The sequence below is a fragment of the Trachurus trachurus genome (genome assembly GCF_905171665.1).
Source record: "Trachurus trachurus genome assembly, chromosome: 22".
Lineage (NCBI taxonomy): Eukaryota > Metazoa > Chordata > Actinopteri > Carangiformes > Carangidae > Trachurus > Trachurus trachurus.
In genome coordinates, this window is record NC_139907.1 from 29,321,580 (window position 1) to 29,340,452 (window position 18,873).

The 18,873-nt window shown below is 40.8% G+C and overlaps 1 protein-coding gene across 1 annotated transcript in view; it reads right to left on the reverse strand.

Annotated features, from left to right (window-relative positions):
- Positions 1–18,873, reverse strand: part of eipr1 (EARP complex and GARP complex interacting protein 1) — a 75,616-nt gene that overhangs the window by 40,335 nt on the left and 16,408 nt on the right. Inside the window, exon 5 of the mRNA XM_083998305.1 lies at positions 2,520–2,619. Coding sequence (XP_083854431.1) covers positions 2,520–2,619 — 100 coding nt within the window. The remainder of the gene's footprint in view (positions 1–2,519; positions 2,620–18,873) is intronic.

An 18,873-nucleotide genomic window follows, 5' to 3' on the forward strand; every position in this document is an offset into this window, starting at 1 on the left:
TCTACTGAAATTTGTTCACTTTTCATGACTGTGCAGCAGAGTATTGTCTCTTTTGCATGCAAACACACTCAGTTTGTTGAAAAGACGTCATTAGTTTTGCTTTTGTGGGAAAAAGTATTAGTTGATTTTACTGATTAAATCATATGGATCAGGACTGAAAGTAGGCCTAGTTCACAGCCACAAGGAAGGTGCAGGAGAGGATCAGAGCACGAGAGGAGTCAAGGTGAGGTTGAGGGTGAGGGTGAAGAAAAAGAAGAAAAAAGATTAAGCGTGTGTCACAACAAGGATTGTGCTGCGGTGGTGCCCTGACCTGCAGGTCATAATCTCCAGTAAAAGAACATGCTTAAGTGGTACAAGCCCAAGCTAAACACAAATCTTCACATCTTCTGAATTTTAACACTTATTTTTCTGTGAAAAAATAAAATCTGAAATTGTGACACATATTTACAGGATCTGCCAAAATAATGGCATTTTTTTCTATGTAGGAACCACACAATGTTATTTTAACACATTCTGATTTCAGTTTCACAGCTGCCTGCACATCAGTGGAGGGCACAGTGTATATGCCACTTATACACCAGCAATATGAACACAAGTTGGGTATAGGGACAGAGAATATTTCTTCATATTATGGACTTATCTCATCATGCAGCACGGTGGTTAGCAAGAGGGTCCTGCATGGGTTTGATTCCAGAGCCTGGGGCCCATAGGTGTCGTGAAAATGACTTTGAAATATCATCAGAGTGTTAAATATCAATGAAAAGATTAAATGTTTCCTGGATAAGAGTGATTTATGCCACCAATGTCTTTATTATCGTACATTTTTACATGTACGATACATGTAAACATTTTACACGTCACTGCTATAGTTGTGTTTCAGCAAAAATAGAAAAATAGCAAATATTATAATATTTTTCATCTGTAGTTTTTAATTTAGCTAAAAACATTATATCTTAAGGATTTTACTACAGTGTCCCAGGCCAGTTTGACCAAAAAGTCAACATAATACAAAAGACCTGAAATAAAACTCTTCATTGTGATTTGAACCGTGGTTGATGCGGATTGTGAAGTGAAATGAATCAATGATGGACTGCATCCCCAGCAGACACACACTGAAAGAGCAAGAGACTGTTGCACAACAAGGCCAGTTTCAGCATGGATTTTTCCAAACAGCGACTAGAGAGTTTGGAAAAGGTCAAACTACTGAGTTCAAATGACACACATGCACATATGCAGACAAACACGCTGGAATCTATGAGGTGTGTGGCCTGGCTGCCCTTTATGTGAATCTCTCAATGAGCACATGAATTAGTAATGGCCCATCTATATTCTTAATTGCTCATGACTTCTAATGGACCAACACACACGTGCGTGCACACACACACACGGGCTGGCCTGGCACACTCCACTATTACTTCTTCCTCACACATGTGCCCACCTGACACACACCATTATCTTGAGTCTCTGAATACATAATGGGCATTTTAATTGCAAAGCTGGCAGGTTTGAGACGGGGATTTTACAGTAAAGAGCCTCTTCACCTTACATTAGGAAGGACAAGACTACAAATGAACTGACCAAAAGCTCTTGCATACAATTCAGTTACAACTGATGCATCTATTTCTAGTCTATTAAAAGCCATTATAGTGCATCTCTGGAGCAGTGAAAACTCAGTTTGGCTCTCAGACAACTTTGTGGAGACACTTTGTGTTCGTCCCTTTCCTGATTCTATACAACAATGCCCATGTGCGTAGAGTCAGGTCTGTATAAAAAAAAAAAAAGTACATACACCATAACTCCTGTTGGATGAAGTAGAACTGCAGCTCAGCCAAGCCTGATCACCCAAGATCAATGGGCAGCCTCCCTAACCCTGCAGCCGCTGAATGGGAGCAAATCCCTGCAGCCAGATCTCAAACCACTGCAGAAAGCCTTTGTAAAACAGTGGAGGCTGTTACAAAGCAGTTCTACAAACTATGTCACCATCCAAACTAAACTCAGGGAATAAACTGAGAACCTTTTGTTTTCTGATTCACTGTTGCAACCAAAGAACAATAACGATTAGGTCAAGATTAGGCTTTCTTTGCTTTCAGATTGCTCACACACACACACACACTATCTCACTTTTTTCAGACTAGCTGGGAAGCTGATGGCTCTAAACTGGTCTCTCTTAGTCTTTAAAACTGATAATTCCAACTCAAATACTTGATACAGGTGAAGAACAATGATACAGGAACAGGCTTATACAGGAAAGTTCAGGTCCTGGTTATTCTGATCAAAATGCAGGTAAATGTTCTTTGTGTGGATCTCTGTATGTGTGTGTGTCTGCGTGTGTGTGTGTGTGTGTGAGAGAGAGACAGATAGAATGAATAGTGCGAATTCGGCTGTAGCAGAGAAAGGATGTCCGTGTCTGATTACACCAAGACGATACGGTGGTTATCAAATAATGAGTTAGCTATTGTGTGATACGGTGTGAGTGCGCACATATGTACTTTGGTTTACAGTGTGTGTGTGTCTCTTACCACGGCCTGTGTGGAGCTCTCCTGCAGATCCCACAGTAGTGCGTGGTTATCAGCCAATGAAATCACCCGCTTGCCGTCCCCCATGGGCTCCCACAGCACACTGTAAATAGACGCACACAGACACACACAGTCAATTAGATTCCAGATGTTGGTGAAGCATGGATACAAGCTGATCCCTGCATGGGGCAGATGAAGGAACCGAGCATTCTGGTCACATTGCACATGCATGTTAAATACAGTGTGTACATTATGTATACCCAGAGCTCATCTGAGAACACTCACATGGATCCTCGACAAAAAACTGACACGGTCAAAAAACAAATGGTCAAGTATGAACTGTTGTGTTTATATTTCATGGACTAAAAAAGGGGTTAGAAAACATTCTACTCTAAAATGATTTGGTTCAGAATCAGTTCCTTATCGCAGGTCAACTTTCCTTATCATACAGTACATTCCCGTAGCATTAAAGGACAATTCCAGGGAAATTCAACTCGGGGCTGTATGTTCCTAACATTTTAGGTCTAAAAGAAGGAATCTGAAGATTTTCAGTTTAATTGCTCCTGTTTTGCGGTACTTGTGTCTGTCCCCGCATCGCCACGGCAGCAATGAATGGGAGCGGATGCAAGTTCCGCTGCTTAGGCTGTTTACATCCCTCAAAGCTGCAATGTTTTTCCACAGACAGCGTCAGATGGCTCCTCAAACATGCACCGAGAAGTTTATTTACTTCAAGCAAGCCGACATGTTTGTAAAACTAGATCCAATTCAAAGTCTCCCAGAGTCTTGCGCGAGACCCAAGTTGCCATGCTCGGTGTGTTCAGGTGCAGTTGTAGCTACTGTTTGTGTCATAAACACAGGAATATCAACTCTTGACTTGCTTCAAGTGTACATGCGAAATTGTCCCGAAAAAAATTCTATATTTCAAGCTTGTTTTGTAGCGGAAGCTTCTCGAAGCTCCTCTTCGAACCAGGAAGAGGTGCTTCCGCTACAAACAAGCTTGAAATATAGACTTATTTAATTTTTTTCGGGACAATTTCGCATTTCGGGGCTTCAATACAAGACGGACATTACATACGAGCAGCATTGAGGTATTTGGATGTTTTTTGGTGTGTCTTTTTGTTACGAAGACAGTTGGTATCCATTTGCAACCGTTATATGGACATGCACTGCTACGCCGAGACCCCCTGTAACTCAGAGAAGCCACGGAGAACTCTGAAACTTCTCCCAGCCCTTAGTCCACATGAGGGGGAGTAGATAATGACATTTCAATTTTGGGTGAACTATCCCTTTAACACAGATTAAAACATGATGCAGCTAACAAGTTCACATCTCTCTCAGCCAACCACAAACAGCCTCAGCATCAGATCATGAAAAGTCAAAAGAAGGGGGCAAGGGGCGTTGTTAAGCTCAGTTGGTAGAGCAGACGCCCCATATACAGAGGCTATTCTTGTTGCAGCCGGCCCCGTATCGAATCCCGACTTGGGTCAGTCCCCCTCTTTCTGCCTCCTGATTTCCTGTCTCTCCACTCACCTATTAATTAAAGGCAGAAATGCTCAAAAAATATACGTAAAAAAGAAAAAAGAAAGAAAAGAGAAAAAGAGAGACGCTCGGGGCCGGGGCCGGGCCACAGAGCTTGGTGATGCATCCTTTACACAGAGATGCTTCTGATTTCATCCCCGTTACGCATGGTATTTGTTTATATTGTGGTCTGTGCACACTACTCATCTTTGTTGTTTTAAATATAGGTTACTAAATGTGAGCGTCGCTGTCTCCTTCGTCGGCTGAAAATGAGCTTCCCCTCTTTGAAAAACCAGCACTGGTCTGGTTCCACTGGTTTCCATCCACACATTTATATGAGCACTTGTTAGTTATATTATTTTATTTAATTAAAAACGCTCATGGAAATTGAATTTAAATGTCATGATGATACTGTCAGTCTCATTGGATTTTCTCTTGATCGATAAAAGGCATCGATAAATGCTGATGGAAACAGTTCTTTGAAGGATAAAAGTGAAATTGCCATCGTGTTTCATGTCAATGCTGCTTGGTATTTTTGGCTTTTCAAAGACACGGTGAGTGAACAAAGAAAGATGCAGATAGACAGACGGACAGACAGGTTTTCTATGAAGTGTCTTTCAACCACGATCTCCCAGAACAGTTTGGAACGGTTCTGTTCCCAGATCATAGGTCAGCTCATGGTGTTGTGTAGCATAAATGCTAGGTGCACCTGCACCTTGTGCTAACTAATAGCGTCATACCAAGGTATCAGCAGTAGTACTATTATAACTTGTGCAATGTTTACCATTTGTTGGCTAAAAAGCTAACTGAACTTAGCTGGTGTTTGTATCACTCTTTGGTTTCCAGGCAACAACTCCAGGGGCGATTCACTTGGCGATTCAGGCAAAAATGAATGGAAAACACCTTAAAATGCAAGAAATGTATTCGATACACCAGTTTGATTGCAAACTCGGTTTAAAGCTCTTAGATGGAAACACATTTTCACCGGCTTTATTCACGTTTTTTTTTATTTTTAGCAATCTTTAGATAATTCGATTGACAAGTGGATGGAAACATAGCTACTAATGTGAAAATATTATCACCAAATTCCATTAAAGAAGAACAAAAGTCTGTCTCTCTGACTTCCCTTCATGATGTGAAGCTCAGTCATTCCCTATAACAACAGGGCACAGCCAGGCCCAGGGAAATCAGGACTAAACACAACATTTCCAGCAGCAGGACATGTGGTCTGTGTTGCATTCATTCAAGATAAATAAACTACAGTGCCAGTGTTCATGGTAATAAACAAACATGTCACCAATGCAACAATGTGGTTCATTCATGTGTTTTTGATAAACAAAGGAGCTGTGTGAGGCGCAGGAGAATAACACGTCAGGCTTTAGATACAGACACAATACGTGTTCACAGATGCTTTTAAAGGCTTTAGCTCCTTCATCATGGCTGTTGACAATTATCAGACAAGTCAGCAGTCGTAGTAACAGCTCTGTCAGACTGTATTAGGGCACAACAGTGCTTTTCCAATAAATGCCCACAGAAAGAAAAACCTGTTAAAGGGATAGTTCACCCAAAATTGAAATTTCACTCATTATCTACTCCCCCTCATGTGGACTAAGGGCTGGGAGAAGTTTCAGAGTCCTCCGTGGCTTCTCTGAGTTACAGGGGGTCTCGGCGTAGCAGTGCATGTCCATATAACGGTTGCAAATGGATACCAACTGTCTTCGTAACAAAAAGACACACCAAAAAACATCAAAATACCTCCATGCTGCTCGTATGTAATGTCCGTCTTGTATTGAAGCCCCGAAATGCGAAATTGTCCCAAAAAAAGATTACATAAGTCTATATTTCAAGCTTGTTTTGTAGCGGAAGTTTCTCGAAGCTCCTCTTCCCGGTTCGTCCAATTTGGACAAACCGGGAAGAGGACAGACCCTGGTTCGTCCAAATTTGACGAACCGGGAAGAGAAGCTTCCGCTACAAACAAGCTTGAAATATAGACTTTTTTTTTTTAATGTATATTTTTTAGGCTTTTTTGCCTTTATTTGATAGTACAGTGAGATAGACAGGAAAGGGGGAGGCAGAGAGAGGGGGAATGACATGCAGGAAAGGTCTGCCTGACGCAGGACTCGAACCGGGGACGCCTGCGTTGAGGACTGTAGCCTCTACATGGGGCGGCCGCTTTAACCACTGCGCCACGCACCGCCACGCACCGCCCCGAAATATAAACTTTAAAAAAAAAAAAAGTGGGACAATTTCGCATGTCGGGGCTTAAATACAAGACAGACATTACATACGAGCAGCATGGAGGTATTTGGATGTTTTTTGGTGTGTCTTTTTGTTACGAAGACAGTTGGTATCCATTTGCAACCGTTATATGGACATGCACTGCTACGCCGAGACCTCCTGTAACTCAGAGAAGCCACAGAGGACTCTGAAACTTCTCCCAGCCCTTAGTCCACATGAGGGGGAGTAGATAATGAGTGAAATTTCAATTTTGGGTGAACTATCCCTTTAATAGATCTAAAGCTAAAATTTGAGGAATTTCATTGAGTCACGTGCTAGAACTTTATCTTAGGGGACAAATACTGAATGTAGAGTAAGGGGAGGTTTGGTATTCTTGATTTGATTTGATTTATTTGTCGATTTAAAAAAAAAAGAGAGAACCTGCACAGTCCCCACTCACTCCAAAAACTGACGAGGATGACACAGAAAAGTCCAAGACTTATTTCCACTGTGGTCCTCCGCTAAGACAGTCCAAGCTAAGTGATAAAAGCAACAACATCAGACAATTTTGCAAATTTGCAATACATATCAACACCCCAAGTATGGAATACACACTGCTGGTGGGCGATGATGGAATCACCCAGTATCGTCGCACTTTTACAGCAACCAAAACCAAACCCTGTGTTCACTGGCTGCATCCAGGTCTGTGCTAGGACCACACACGCTGCACTAAAGTAGTGGGATATTGATCTTCTCATCTCAGTCGGAGAAAGAAAGTCAATAAGCATATATATACCAAAATATTTCACTATTACTGTAAAATGACTTTAGCCTAGTTATCCTAAATTTCTAATTTTGTGTGATTCCAAATGCATTTTGTTGATTAACCGTTCAATCCCGTCACATTTAGGGAGCTTATGTAACCTCCACTCAGGAGCCAGTGTCGTCGCCAGCCAGAGGAAGTCGTATGCGGTTAGTCGTGTTACCTGATTTCAGCGTGACACTGTGTCGAGCACATTTGATTCTCACACATCAGCATCATTGCTTTGCCAAGGAATTGACGACAGCAGAGCTGGCAAATCTAGCGGCCCAATTCTGTCAATCTAGTCTTCAAACACAGCTGTGGGATGCAGGTTGCCTCGCTGGTGATAAAGAAGTGGTAGCTTTAACTGCATATTTAGCTTTGATTCCACACTACATACTACTTTGAGCAAAGTATTGATTCCACGCTGCATGCTTCTTAGAGCTGTAATGCTCCACTTTGCTCTACCTTATGTATTCTGTGGGCCAACCGTTGGGACTTAAACATACCTGACATGCTGGAGCCTTAACCCGTGTCCCCCAGTGTTTACTGGATCACTTATATGCTTCTGTTGTTTGTTCTGGGTTTGGATAGGTCTAACAGCTAAATGTAGGTGCAGACACAACTACCCAAGTAAGAAACAGTACTTTTTAACTCCAAGTTCTGTCGACTTTAAAAGCAATATGTCAGTGCAGTCAGAGACCCAGCAGAAAGCTAAACATAACCTTGGCCTGAAAAAGCTGCTGTATGCTTGTTAAGGTTTTGATTTGGTGTGACTTTTTTGCTCAAGGAAAAAAAAAAATCTGTGTCTAATCTGGGTTAAAGGATGTAAAATGTCAGGGAGGTGCAGACGTGGTCTGGCTGAAGTGGAGGATGTCTGAGGCTGTCACAGCTCCAAAGCGGCTATCATTAGAGCTTTACAAAACGATGCGATTTATTTTTTTAGTACATCAATTAGACAGCTCCATTTCCTAGGACTTATTTGTCAATTTGAAGCAGCAGCAACAATGGCAGTGTTTGAAAGAGTGTGTGCGTTAGAGAGGGTGAGAGTGCTAGTTGGAGATAAAAGACATGACAAAGGAAAGAAAGAGAGACCACGTTTTAAGTTTGCCTGTGGACTGAATCCAAGCTTGGTATATGCAGAGTCCCATTAGAAGAGGTGGAGTGGGGAGAAGGATAGAGAGAGAGGGAGGGGCTGAGGAAGAGGAGCTGTGTTAATAAGGGCTGTAAATTCTTGGCTGCTGAGGGACATCTTTTACATTCACCTAAAGGACAAGAAGTCATGGGATACACACTCCACATGACTGGTTTTGTCAGTTAGGAGGACACTGCTCTGATTACTGATTATTACTCACCTGACAATATGTATGTTGAATAGTTACTGTGAATATCCTCCTGTTCATAGTTCAAGTGCTACGGCACAGTTGTTATTCTGAAATGTCTGACTTAGCCAACTTCTGCTATTTCCATGCACATGCATGCAAACGTTTGGTTACCCCTGGTCAACATTTCTGTAAATGTGAACAGTTGAAATGAATGAAATTATCTCCAAAACGCATAAAGTTACAGATGACACATTTCTTTTACATTTTAAACAATATCTTTTTTTCTTCATTTCTTACATTTTCAAAATTACAAAAAAGCAAAAGGGCCCACAGCAAGGGTTTGTCCACCCTGCATACTTGATATGAGCTTCGGATATCATCGTATTTACAATCCAAGGGATTATACGAGGTCCATGCAGCTGTGTCCTTAGATCAAACTGGAAGCTACAGTGAATCTCCATTGTATTATCATGCTCCAAGCTGATAAAGGCCAGGGCTAGCTTGTTATTAAAGTCCAGAACGTCTCTGTTGTTACCATGACACCTTTATTAGGAGAAATGAAAGAGAAACAAGAGTAGGTTTGGAGCATCCAGAATCAAGAATTGAATGGAACTGGTTCTAACATTTCAATTCCATCAGAATCTTTCAGAAGTTTTAATTTGAATTCCCCTAAACAGTTCCTAAACAATTTTCATTTGTGCTTTGTCTTTGGTTTGCAGTCTGCCAACCACCGGTAAAGCTAGAAGAAGCCCCCAAAAAACCAAGAAGTAGTTTCTAACACACCTGGAAGGCTTGATTATTCTAAATGGTAATGCAGGTACAGGCCAAGGGTAGGTATTTGCTAAAACAGGTACTATTTAATCAAAAAAATAACTCAGGTTAGCTCCCTCATTCAGACCATCCAAACTTTTTGGCCTCGCCTCTTAAAAGAGTCAGAATCGAGAATCTTTAGGAACATAGCAGTCAAACGATGTCCAACACTAAACAAGAGTTAACATTTGTGTTGCTGCTACTAGTGAGTAAAATCATGATGTTTGATTGTCAGCATTTCCTCTAGCCTGGTAAGTAAACAGCTGCTAATGCAAAGGTCGATTATTAGATTCATTAGGATTAATGGCTTTAAGTTGAATGAAGGAAAAAATGTCTTCTGACCAATACTGCCATCATGATGTAAATGAAGCACAAGACTTGCATACATTTGGCATATTTCCATATAAATCCACTAAGTTTTATAGTTACCATTTAGCAACAGCTGAATATATTTAAATGTCATGTCATTTTTAAAAAGAAGAAATTGATAGTCATCCAGTAATTATCTTTTTCTCTTTCAGCCCAAGTTAACTTGATGAGACATCTTTGATGTGTTCAGACATATTTAATGATTATCAATTAGAGCTTAGTTAAAACTGTGGCTCTTGCTGTCTGAAAGTTTCACTCATCATTGAGTCCTGGGTATTATGCCCCTGGACACAACCCAACTCCACATCTCATCAAGGAAATACAGTCACAGGAATTTAAAAGCTTCAAATCTAGGAGATCCAAGGTGATTTGACTAGTTCAGTCTAAAGCCACAATATTAGTTTTGGTTAACAAGTGGATTTTTGTACAGAACAAGGACTCTATTTGCACCTCATCTCTTCCAAGTGAAAGCACACCACAAAGGCTTCCCCTCATGGCCAGTATGAATAGAGGAATGATGACAGTGACCAAGAATTTTTGAATAATGTATAGAATGTGAGTATTTGAATGAAGTTAACAAAACCCAATGGTATTCGTTAAAGTTTATCTTGAGGAGGACCACGGTTTTGTCCTCAAATGCAAAGTAATAATGTGTTTGTGTGAAAAGATGTGTGTCTCCAAACACACACACACACACAGCTTGGTGGAGGATCTCAGTGCAGCACTTAGACCGTATAGATGGATGCAGCAGGATGCCAGATATACCACCTCTGTTTCCCTCATACACACACATTCCCAGACACATACATCAGTTTACCATAGGACCATTTACATCAACTCGCCACTTTGGGATTTACACACCGTCTGCTTTCCTAGTATCGATTAATTAATGCAATAGAGTCACTAAGGTATACATTGCCTTCCTCTCTTATTAAAAACATAAGTTTTATGCATTTGACCTTGAGCTCTGCAACAAGCTGGCACATTGCTGCTGGGATGGAATGTAAATACGTTGGAGGAGAGCTATGGAGGTTTTACAGCCCCTCATATCCTAGACTGGGACACACACACACACACACACACACACACACACACACACACACACACACACACACACACACACACACACACAGGCCTGACAACCTGCACAGAGAGAGTATGTGTATGTGTCTCTTTCCTCATGGATGAGATTTTAACATGGATACAATGATACAAAGTGTGTGTCTGTGTATGTGTGTGTGTATGTTGCAGTTTGTGAAAGCAACTGAATTTCAAGAGCTGTTCAGACATAGGGTATTAGGTTTCCAGTGGTGACAGAAGACAATCGTTATGTATTGTATTGTGGGTCTTATTTATGTACAGTAGTGTTAGCTGTCAACCGCATCATGTTACTAATGTTAGGTGTAGCAGTACTGTACTTGCAAGTTTGACCTAAGCAGTTATCTTGTTGAGTTAAAGGGATACGCCAACATTTTTTTTCGTGTCTTGCCTCACTCCAGAGTCCATGACCAGCAGATAGACACCATCCTTTCGACTGTGCGTGCAGTAACAAGGGAGATAGAGCCGTATCGCCCGTAATTAGCTTAGCTCAAACACTGGAAGTGTATGGGTAGTGTTAGCCTGCCTCCTACCCGAGCCGAAATCAGCAGTCAGAAGCTGATTTCATTTTAGCTCTAAACTCTGTAAATATATCACTTTATCGACTGTCGTTGGCACTTGGAGCACAAAAGGGAACCAGTGACATCATCACCCTTGTGAAACGCCCACACAAGAGGTTAAATAGTGAGTCTCCACACCAGATAGTTGGACCAGTCCCAGCCTGGTCAGCTGCGTACATGAACTGATGAAGCCTCTTGGATGAGAGGTGAAACGTCTTCCTAGACAAATAACTAAGTCCAGTTGCTTTCGATTTAACCTCCTTTGAAATATCACTTTATCGACATTTCAAACATGTTTAGGCGAGAAAGTAGCCGTTTAGATCAGCAGTGTGTCGTTAATTTGTCTAAATACCAGCTTTACAATTTTGTTCTGACAAATTCGGCGCTACTCAAGCTAGCGGTTGTGACCAACGCACTTCCGGTTACTTTCACAAAATAGAACACCCTTTGCCCTTTACATACAGAAAACCATGACGATAGAATTTGTGCTTTTACTTTGAAATAGGAAGCTAACCTACCCTCGATGTAGCTAGCTTGAACCAAAATAAACCGTCTTTGCTTGAACCCTCCGTTTTGACCGATCTCGTCCCGTTACCGGCATTTGACCGCTCAAGATGCCTTACCGGAGAGTTTTGTCAGCTCTGAGACGAAGATCGGCCCGCTGGTTTCCGTTTAGAGTTGCTGAAGAGTGTTTCTGATGACTTTAGGTGGAAGCAGGCTAACACTACCTATACACTTCCAGCGTTTGAGATAAGCTAATTACGGCCGATACGGGCTCTCCCTCGTTACTGCACGCGCAGTCGAAAGGATGGTGTCTATCTGCTGGTCATGGTCACGAGTGAGGCAAGACATGTAAAAAAAAAAATGTTGGCATATCCCTTTAAGGACTGCTTCAGATCCCAAGTTCCATGTTGCTTCTGGTGTTGTGGTGAAGTCTGTTTCCCAGGACTTATCTTAACCTCCATGTCAAGTGATGTGAGAAAATGTTGTGAAGGGGAAGGATTCACTTCATGGTTAGAAAAATGCCTAGCTTTGTTAAGCTCTTCCATTCTAGAGGATTCACATTCCTAGTTAGAGATGGGTATCAGGGGTAGAATTACCATTACTATAACGAAGTGGTGAGCTTTGTGGAGTACTTTTAATATTAGTGGGATAGTATTAAGCATTTTAATTCAATACATTTAACACATCATTACAGTGCAAAAGCAAAGGTCTCATAAAGATGTTATGATTAACAGCGTGAGAACAAACAAATGAAAAAGCTACACCAGCAACTGGAGCAGTAAAAAGCAGCTGATCTGTTGAGTCCAAAATCAAACACACCTGCCTTGTTGTGAGACCATCAGGTGCATGCTGGGTCTGGTTGAATGTTAAAGGGCCTATTCAGCCCAGTGTTTGAAAACCTTCTATTATACAGCGAGTGAGCAGAGAAGTTACATGTGGAGCAGATCATTGAGGACTTCAGAGTGAGATTCAGATCAGTCTGTGCAACAAATGACTGATGTTGTAAGTCACTTGCAATCTTCATCTGCTTGATTTATGTTATTTAATAGTGCTAAATAAAATCTATGGCTGAGGTTCCTGGGTGTCTCTGTTATTTTGTCCCATTTATGTCAATGAAAGGATAAGTAATGGAAACACCTCTTTGGAAAGCAGCACAGCTGAGGAGCAGCACAAACACACAGAGGACATCCTCCAAAATGATCATGAAACTCAATCAACTTTTCACTAGAAAGAATTTTCAATAAAAAGGCATTACATTATCTGGAACACTGAATGCAGGTGTTGAATTAGAATGAGTGCAGGTATCAGTGTATCATAAGCACATGGCTGAAGTGAATCACTGGAACCTAATGGCAGTTCCCTCATGATGCTATTTAATACCATCTTTAAAAAAAAGCAACAAAAAAAAAACATAAACATATTTTGTAGTTTTACTGGCATTTTACAGAAGTAATCTGACTTACATTTTTATTACTTTTTACTACAGTGCAATTTCTGTTAAGCAACACTACTGGAGTAAAGCTATAGGCTACAGTAGTCTTTCACAACTGGTTTCATTTTAGACCTGGTTCCACATGAGTAAAATACCTGACTTCAGTCAGCTGCCATCACCAAATCCCTTTTTGAATTTCTCTCTCTAGTTATTTTCTTTTGCTTTTTAAACACACACCAGTTCATGCGTTTTGGGCTGAGTTTAATAGAATAAATTGAACAAATGTTCCTTACCAAACAAACTACTTGAAGATATGGGTGGGGATTCCAAAGGTTTCAAGTTCAATAAAAAAGATTATGGGCTGGATTCAGATTTAAAATGCTATTGAGCCCTATCTTTATTCCTTATTCCTGGCAGTGCTTAATATCATCAGCTGTCGTTAATTAACACTTTACAATTTTCCATGATGGCAAAAAATAAACTTTTGGCTCCAGACTAGATAATATGCTCCTTTAAACCTGCTGTTTTTACTGGAAACATCCCATCAGTCTATGTCTATTACTGTAGGTAGACTGATTCTGCAGACTGAACACCAAACAACAGGTGACTTATCCAGAGAAAAAACAAAAAGCTGATTGTGTCACATAATTTTCAGAGGATCCTTTGAGTCTTGTCAATAATTTAATCTTATCAATTTACTAATTTTGAATGTAGACCTATTTGGAGCCACAGCTCATTAACAAGTCATGTGCAAAGTATAAGGGCTGCAGCATTTATCTCAAATGGTCAAGGACATATTATAGAATACATATAGAATAAATATTTCACAGCTGTCACTACTCATCCTGGTTTCTGGTTGCAGCTTGGCAACAGGAATCAGGCTGCCATGGTAGTTTTTTTTTAGCCAACCTCTTCACAAGTTCTATTCTGATTATTAAATGTGGTTTTAATCATTTATCTTTATTATTTATCTACTATTGCAACAACAATGAATCCCATAATCCATATGAAAAATTCAAAAATAACACATTGATCTTTTATTTAGTTAACTTGAATAAAAAATATTAAAAGTTAAACCTAATTAGATTGCATAGGAGATTCAAAGGGGTTCTGTTTTAACAAGTGGAGTCAGCACGACATTGGGATTTAAAGGGACAACGAGGAGTTTATATCTGGTTATAAAAAAGTATCACATTAATGTGGATGAATCTACATTACCCACACTTGTTAATGGCTCCATTTTCGATAAATCGGTGAGTCATGGGAATAACGCCGCCATATCGCCGTTTATGGTCGGAACTATGACGGCATCTGATCGTCTTCGAACCTCTGACTTTAATTCTTGATGAATGAAAACATTCTTGGCAAGTCTGTCTTGCGCCGGTCCAAGAATTTCACCGTGCGTGTGGAGGCTCATGGTAAATGTAGTAGGAGAACACTTCGCTTTCCAAAACTCCTCATTGTCCCTTTAAATGCTTTCAAATTTCAACTTAAACACACACACACACACACACAGCTAATATTTGCATGTCCTCGTGTCATGTCCATACAGAGCAGTAGTGATCACCAGAAATTGGCCCTCACACTATCGCATGGCACAAGTAGAGACACAGCAGAGATGGTATCACAGCGCAGGATGCAAGGATACAGATACTGCATGCAGCCAGATGAAAGACTGAAAGACCGGGGCGACTGAAAGCCACATAATGCACGACTGCATTCATGTGTGTGTGCACAAACACACATAATCACACCCACAAATACTCCCACCCCCTCCTGTCACACCCCACTTTAGAAAATCAACCTTGTTGCCTTTTGTGCTTTACCATTCCCTCCTAGGGCCCTGATTGGCTAAAATGGCTCCACAGGAATCGATTTGCTCAACTGGCATGGCTTCCAATCGAAACCAAGTGCAAGAAGAATAAGTAGAAAGAAAAAACAGCCAAATGCCCCAAAAAAAAAAAAAAACATTTTTCCCTAGCTCTGTTTAGCCCCGTTATGTTGGGTGGATTCTGACGATATTTCCATTCACAACAGGGCAGAGGCTCAAATGTTTGCCCACCCAAACAATGAGGGGATTTGGAGGAAGGAGAAAGTGTTATTGTTAGTGGGAGTGGAGGGACACCAGCAACTGGAAAACACAGCCATGAAGGATGCAGGATACACACAGGCAGACAGACTACAGCACACACACACACACACACACACACACAGGCAGGTAGACACACACACACACACACACAGGCAGGTAGACACACACACAAAATAGACAAAAGCCTCATAAGAATACAAGCTCCAATCGCTTTACTCTTTGTCTGCTTACACACACGTGCGTGCGCGCACACACACACTTATCTCCACTCATTCTGATAATACTGGCAGCTTGCACCAGTGTATGAGTGGAGATAAGTGTGTGTGTGTGTGTGTGTGTGTGTGTGTGTGTGTGTGTGTGTGTGTGTGTGTGTGTGTGTGTGTGTGTGTCATGGAGAGATGGAGGAGGTGGGCAGCAGACCAAAGCCATCCATCTAAGGAAGCCAATAGTGCACAGCATAGGCTACAGGCTTCACAGCGCCCACAGCACTCCCACCAGCACACACACACACACACACACACACACACACACACACACACACACACACACACACACACACACACACACACACACACACACACACACACACACACACACACACACACACACACACACACACACACACACACACTAACATGCACAGACAGACACACGCACGCACGCACGCACGCACGCACGCACGCACGCACGCACGCACACAGTGTGATGCCCTTGTGAGGGTTACAGCTCTCAGGGTGTTAAGATGGTGGAGCACAGAGCCATCAATCTTTACCCAGCAGCCTTGCCTGACCTACCCTCTGACACACACACACACATATAGTACACATACATGGGTGCACCTCTGCACATCCAACGCCCTCAAGTTTTCACACTCCAGCACAAAACACACACCAAGTTGCACAAATCCAGGCCCTCTCCCTCTCTCCATCTTTATCTGTGCCCGGCAGACAGCAGCTGCAGCAGCATCCTGCTAACTGACTGGCACCTTTAGATGATAGCAATCATGATGAACAGTGGACTACAGAGGAGAATGACCATTGGTTTTCATTCTCATATAGGTGCTGTGTTGTAGCCCGGCAATGGAGCACTAACTGGAACACCGAGGAATCATGACTGCAATCTGAGGTGTGGTCCAGACAATAGTCTTAGCCCAAGACATAAAAACATTCATATGAAGAACAGAATCAAAGAGATAGAGAAAGAGGTAATGTTAGCATTATACAATGATGTTAGCTAATGTAACACTAATCCAAGTTCCAGTTGTACTCGGAATTTGGAAATTCCAAGCTCTGAGTTGGAATTTCAATCTGGATTGCTCCTGAAGTGGGATCGCCAACAGAAAGTCGGACAAATCCCACCAGCCCCAACATGAAAATTTAAGATGGCTGCTACTCACGTCAACGGGAATAGTTATGTTGCAATTTTATTTTTTTATTCTGTCATAATTGTCATGTGCACAGTAGGTGCTTGCTTCTTCTCCCTGGACATTCTCCCACAGTGTGTAAAACAGAGTGTTTTTTATCAAAACAGAATGGCTAGCAATGACTAGCAGTGGCTAACAGCTTTTGTTGTGAGTTTGTAAGGCGTTTAAAAGAGGTTATCAATTGTTAGCATTGAACTGTAACTGTTTATTGTTGAATTTTCGTTTTCATCATACTGATCATCCATTTTTGTGTTGGGTTTTTGAACAGGAAAGTTCTCAACGCAGCGACGTCATTCAAAGCTCCAACTTCTGACTTCCAACGTAAATGGAACGTGCCATAACTCAAAGTCAACCAGCAAGCTTTCTTTACCTTTGAGCTTAAGAAGCTTGTTCCAGTAATGAAGACTGTGACACCATAGAAAGAACCAGAACATTTCTTACCTCCAAGACGGCTAAAGTTTATATGCATGCCATGATATTCTCACACATAAATTATTGTTTTACAACGTGGACGCACACAACAGAAAGTATTAAAACCCATCAAGTCTCTCTTCAAAAAGGCAGTTAAAATTTTGGACAGGAAACCTCTTCATTTTCATTACTGTAATGTTTTAAAAAAGTTTAACATTCTTGACCTGGACAGTTATCAGACTCATTTTCAAAGTTTTAAATGCACTTGCCCCCTCACCATTGAATGAATTCATTCAGAAAAAAAATAATGAAGGACGAAGAACCAGAGCCTTAACAAGAGGTGATTGCAATGTACCGAGGCGTAGAACAACATTTTGTCAAATGGTTGTTTCTGTAAGAGGAACACAGTCCTGGAATAAGTTACAATTACTCACTCTTTAAAAGAAATCTCAAACATTGGTTAAAAACAAATCAGACATGTACCCATATAAATACTGCTTTTAATCTGATGCCTGTTCCCAGGGCTTTTGGTATATTGTTCTGTGACTGTGGGTTAAAATTGTCTGTCTGCGTCTGTTTTGCCTTGATATTGTCTGTGTTCTGTTTTGTAATTGTCCATTGTATGATTTGTTGTCGCAATGTTTTAAAGTCTCATGTGTTTATGTTGTCTAGGAACCTGCCACTACAGCTGAAATTTAGCTGTTATGCCAAGTCCGGCGCATTTTCAATGTTGATGAATGTGCACTGTCCCAACTCAGTAAATAAAGAAATGAAATGAAATGAAATGAAATGAAAAAGTGTTAAGTGGTGTTCTAATTTTGAATTGTTTTGTCAAACTTTTACAATTATTTCTAATGTGAACATATGTCCAAATATTCACTGTCAGCCAATATCATATAGCTAAACTGGTATATCTTGATATACCAATAGCCAAATCCAAATCTTAAATCAAAAATATGTATTATACATAATAAGGTAGAGACCAGAAGGAATATTGAATAGAGTTTCCCAATGCCCAAAAGAGGGTATTAGTACATTTAATTTAGTGATCCATTGCATTAGTAAACTTTGTTATTTCATTCATACATACATAAAATGCCGTTTTCCTGGAAATCGATGCACTTTTTAAGCAGTAGTCTACACAAGAAGTTGCACTGTGCAGCCATTGGCAACTACTGCTTTAGAACTAACACCTGGAAATGGTGCAACATAAATTATCCATCAATTGTCATTATCAAAAGGTTAGGAAGTGTCAATTATTATTATTATATTATAAATATTATTATCCTTATATGAGAGTCAATAGTAATAAAACTACACAAAAACCTTGTAATATTCCTCCATACTGCTCATCCGATGCAATCCAAGTGTCCTGAAGGGATGTAGTCCAGAGTTTACTCGAAACGACGTCATTTAGAACATTTACAGCCTAAACAGTCCTGTATTGGATTTGCCTGGGGCACGCTCTCATGTTCACGTGATGCACGCATCTCCAGATGCACTTTGAGGAATAAAAAACTACTCCGGAGTATTCATCAGCATGAGGGTGAGTCAATGATGACTACATTTCATTTTTTGGTGAACTATTCCTTTAAGATCACACCTATGTCAAAATTGTGTCATAATTTTTCTTCTCCTTTGTTCCTTTTCCTATTTCAACTTAAAACTTATTTTGTGTTTAATAAAATATCTTGATGCTAGATTGACATCAATGTACTGTACAGCTGTTTATTGTCATTTTGACGTTGCCTAGAGTGGAAGGATATCGACAGTACAGTCAAACTCAGAACTGCACC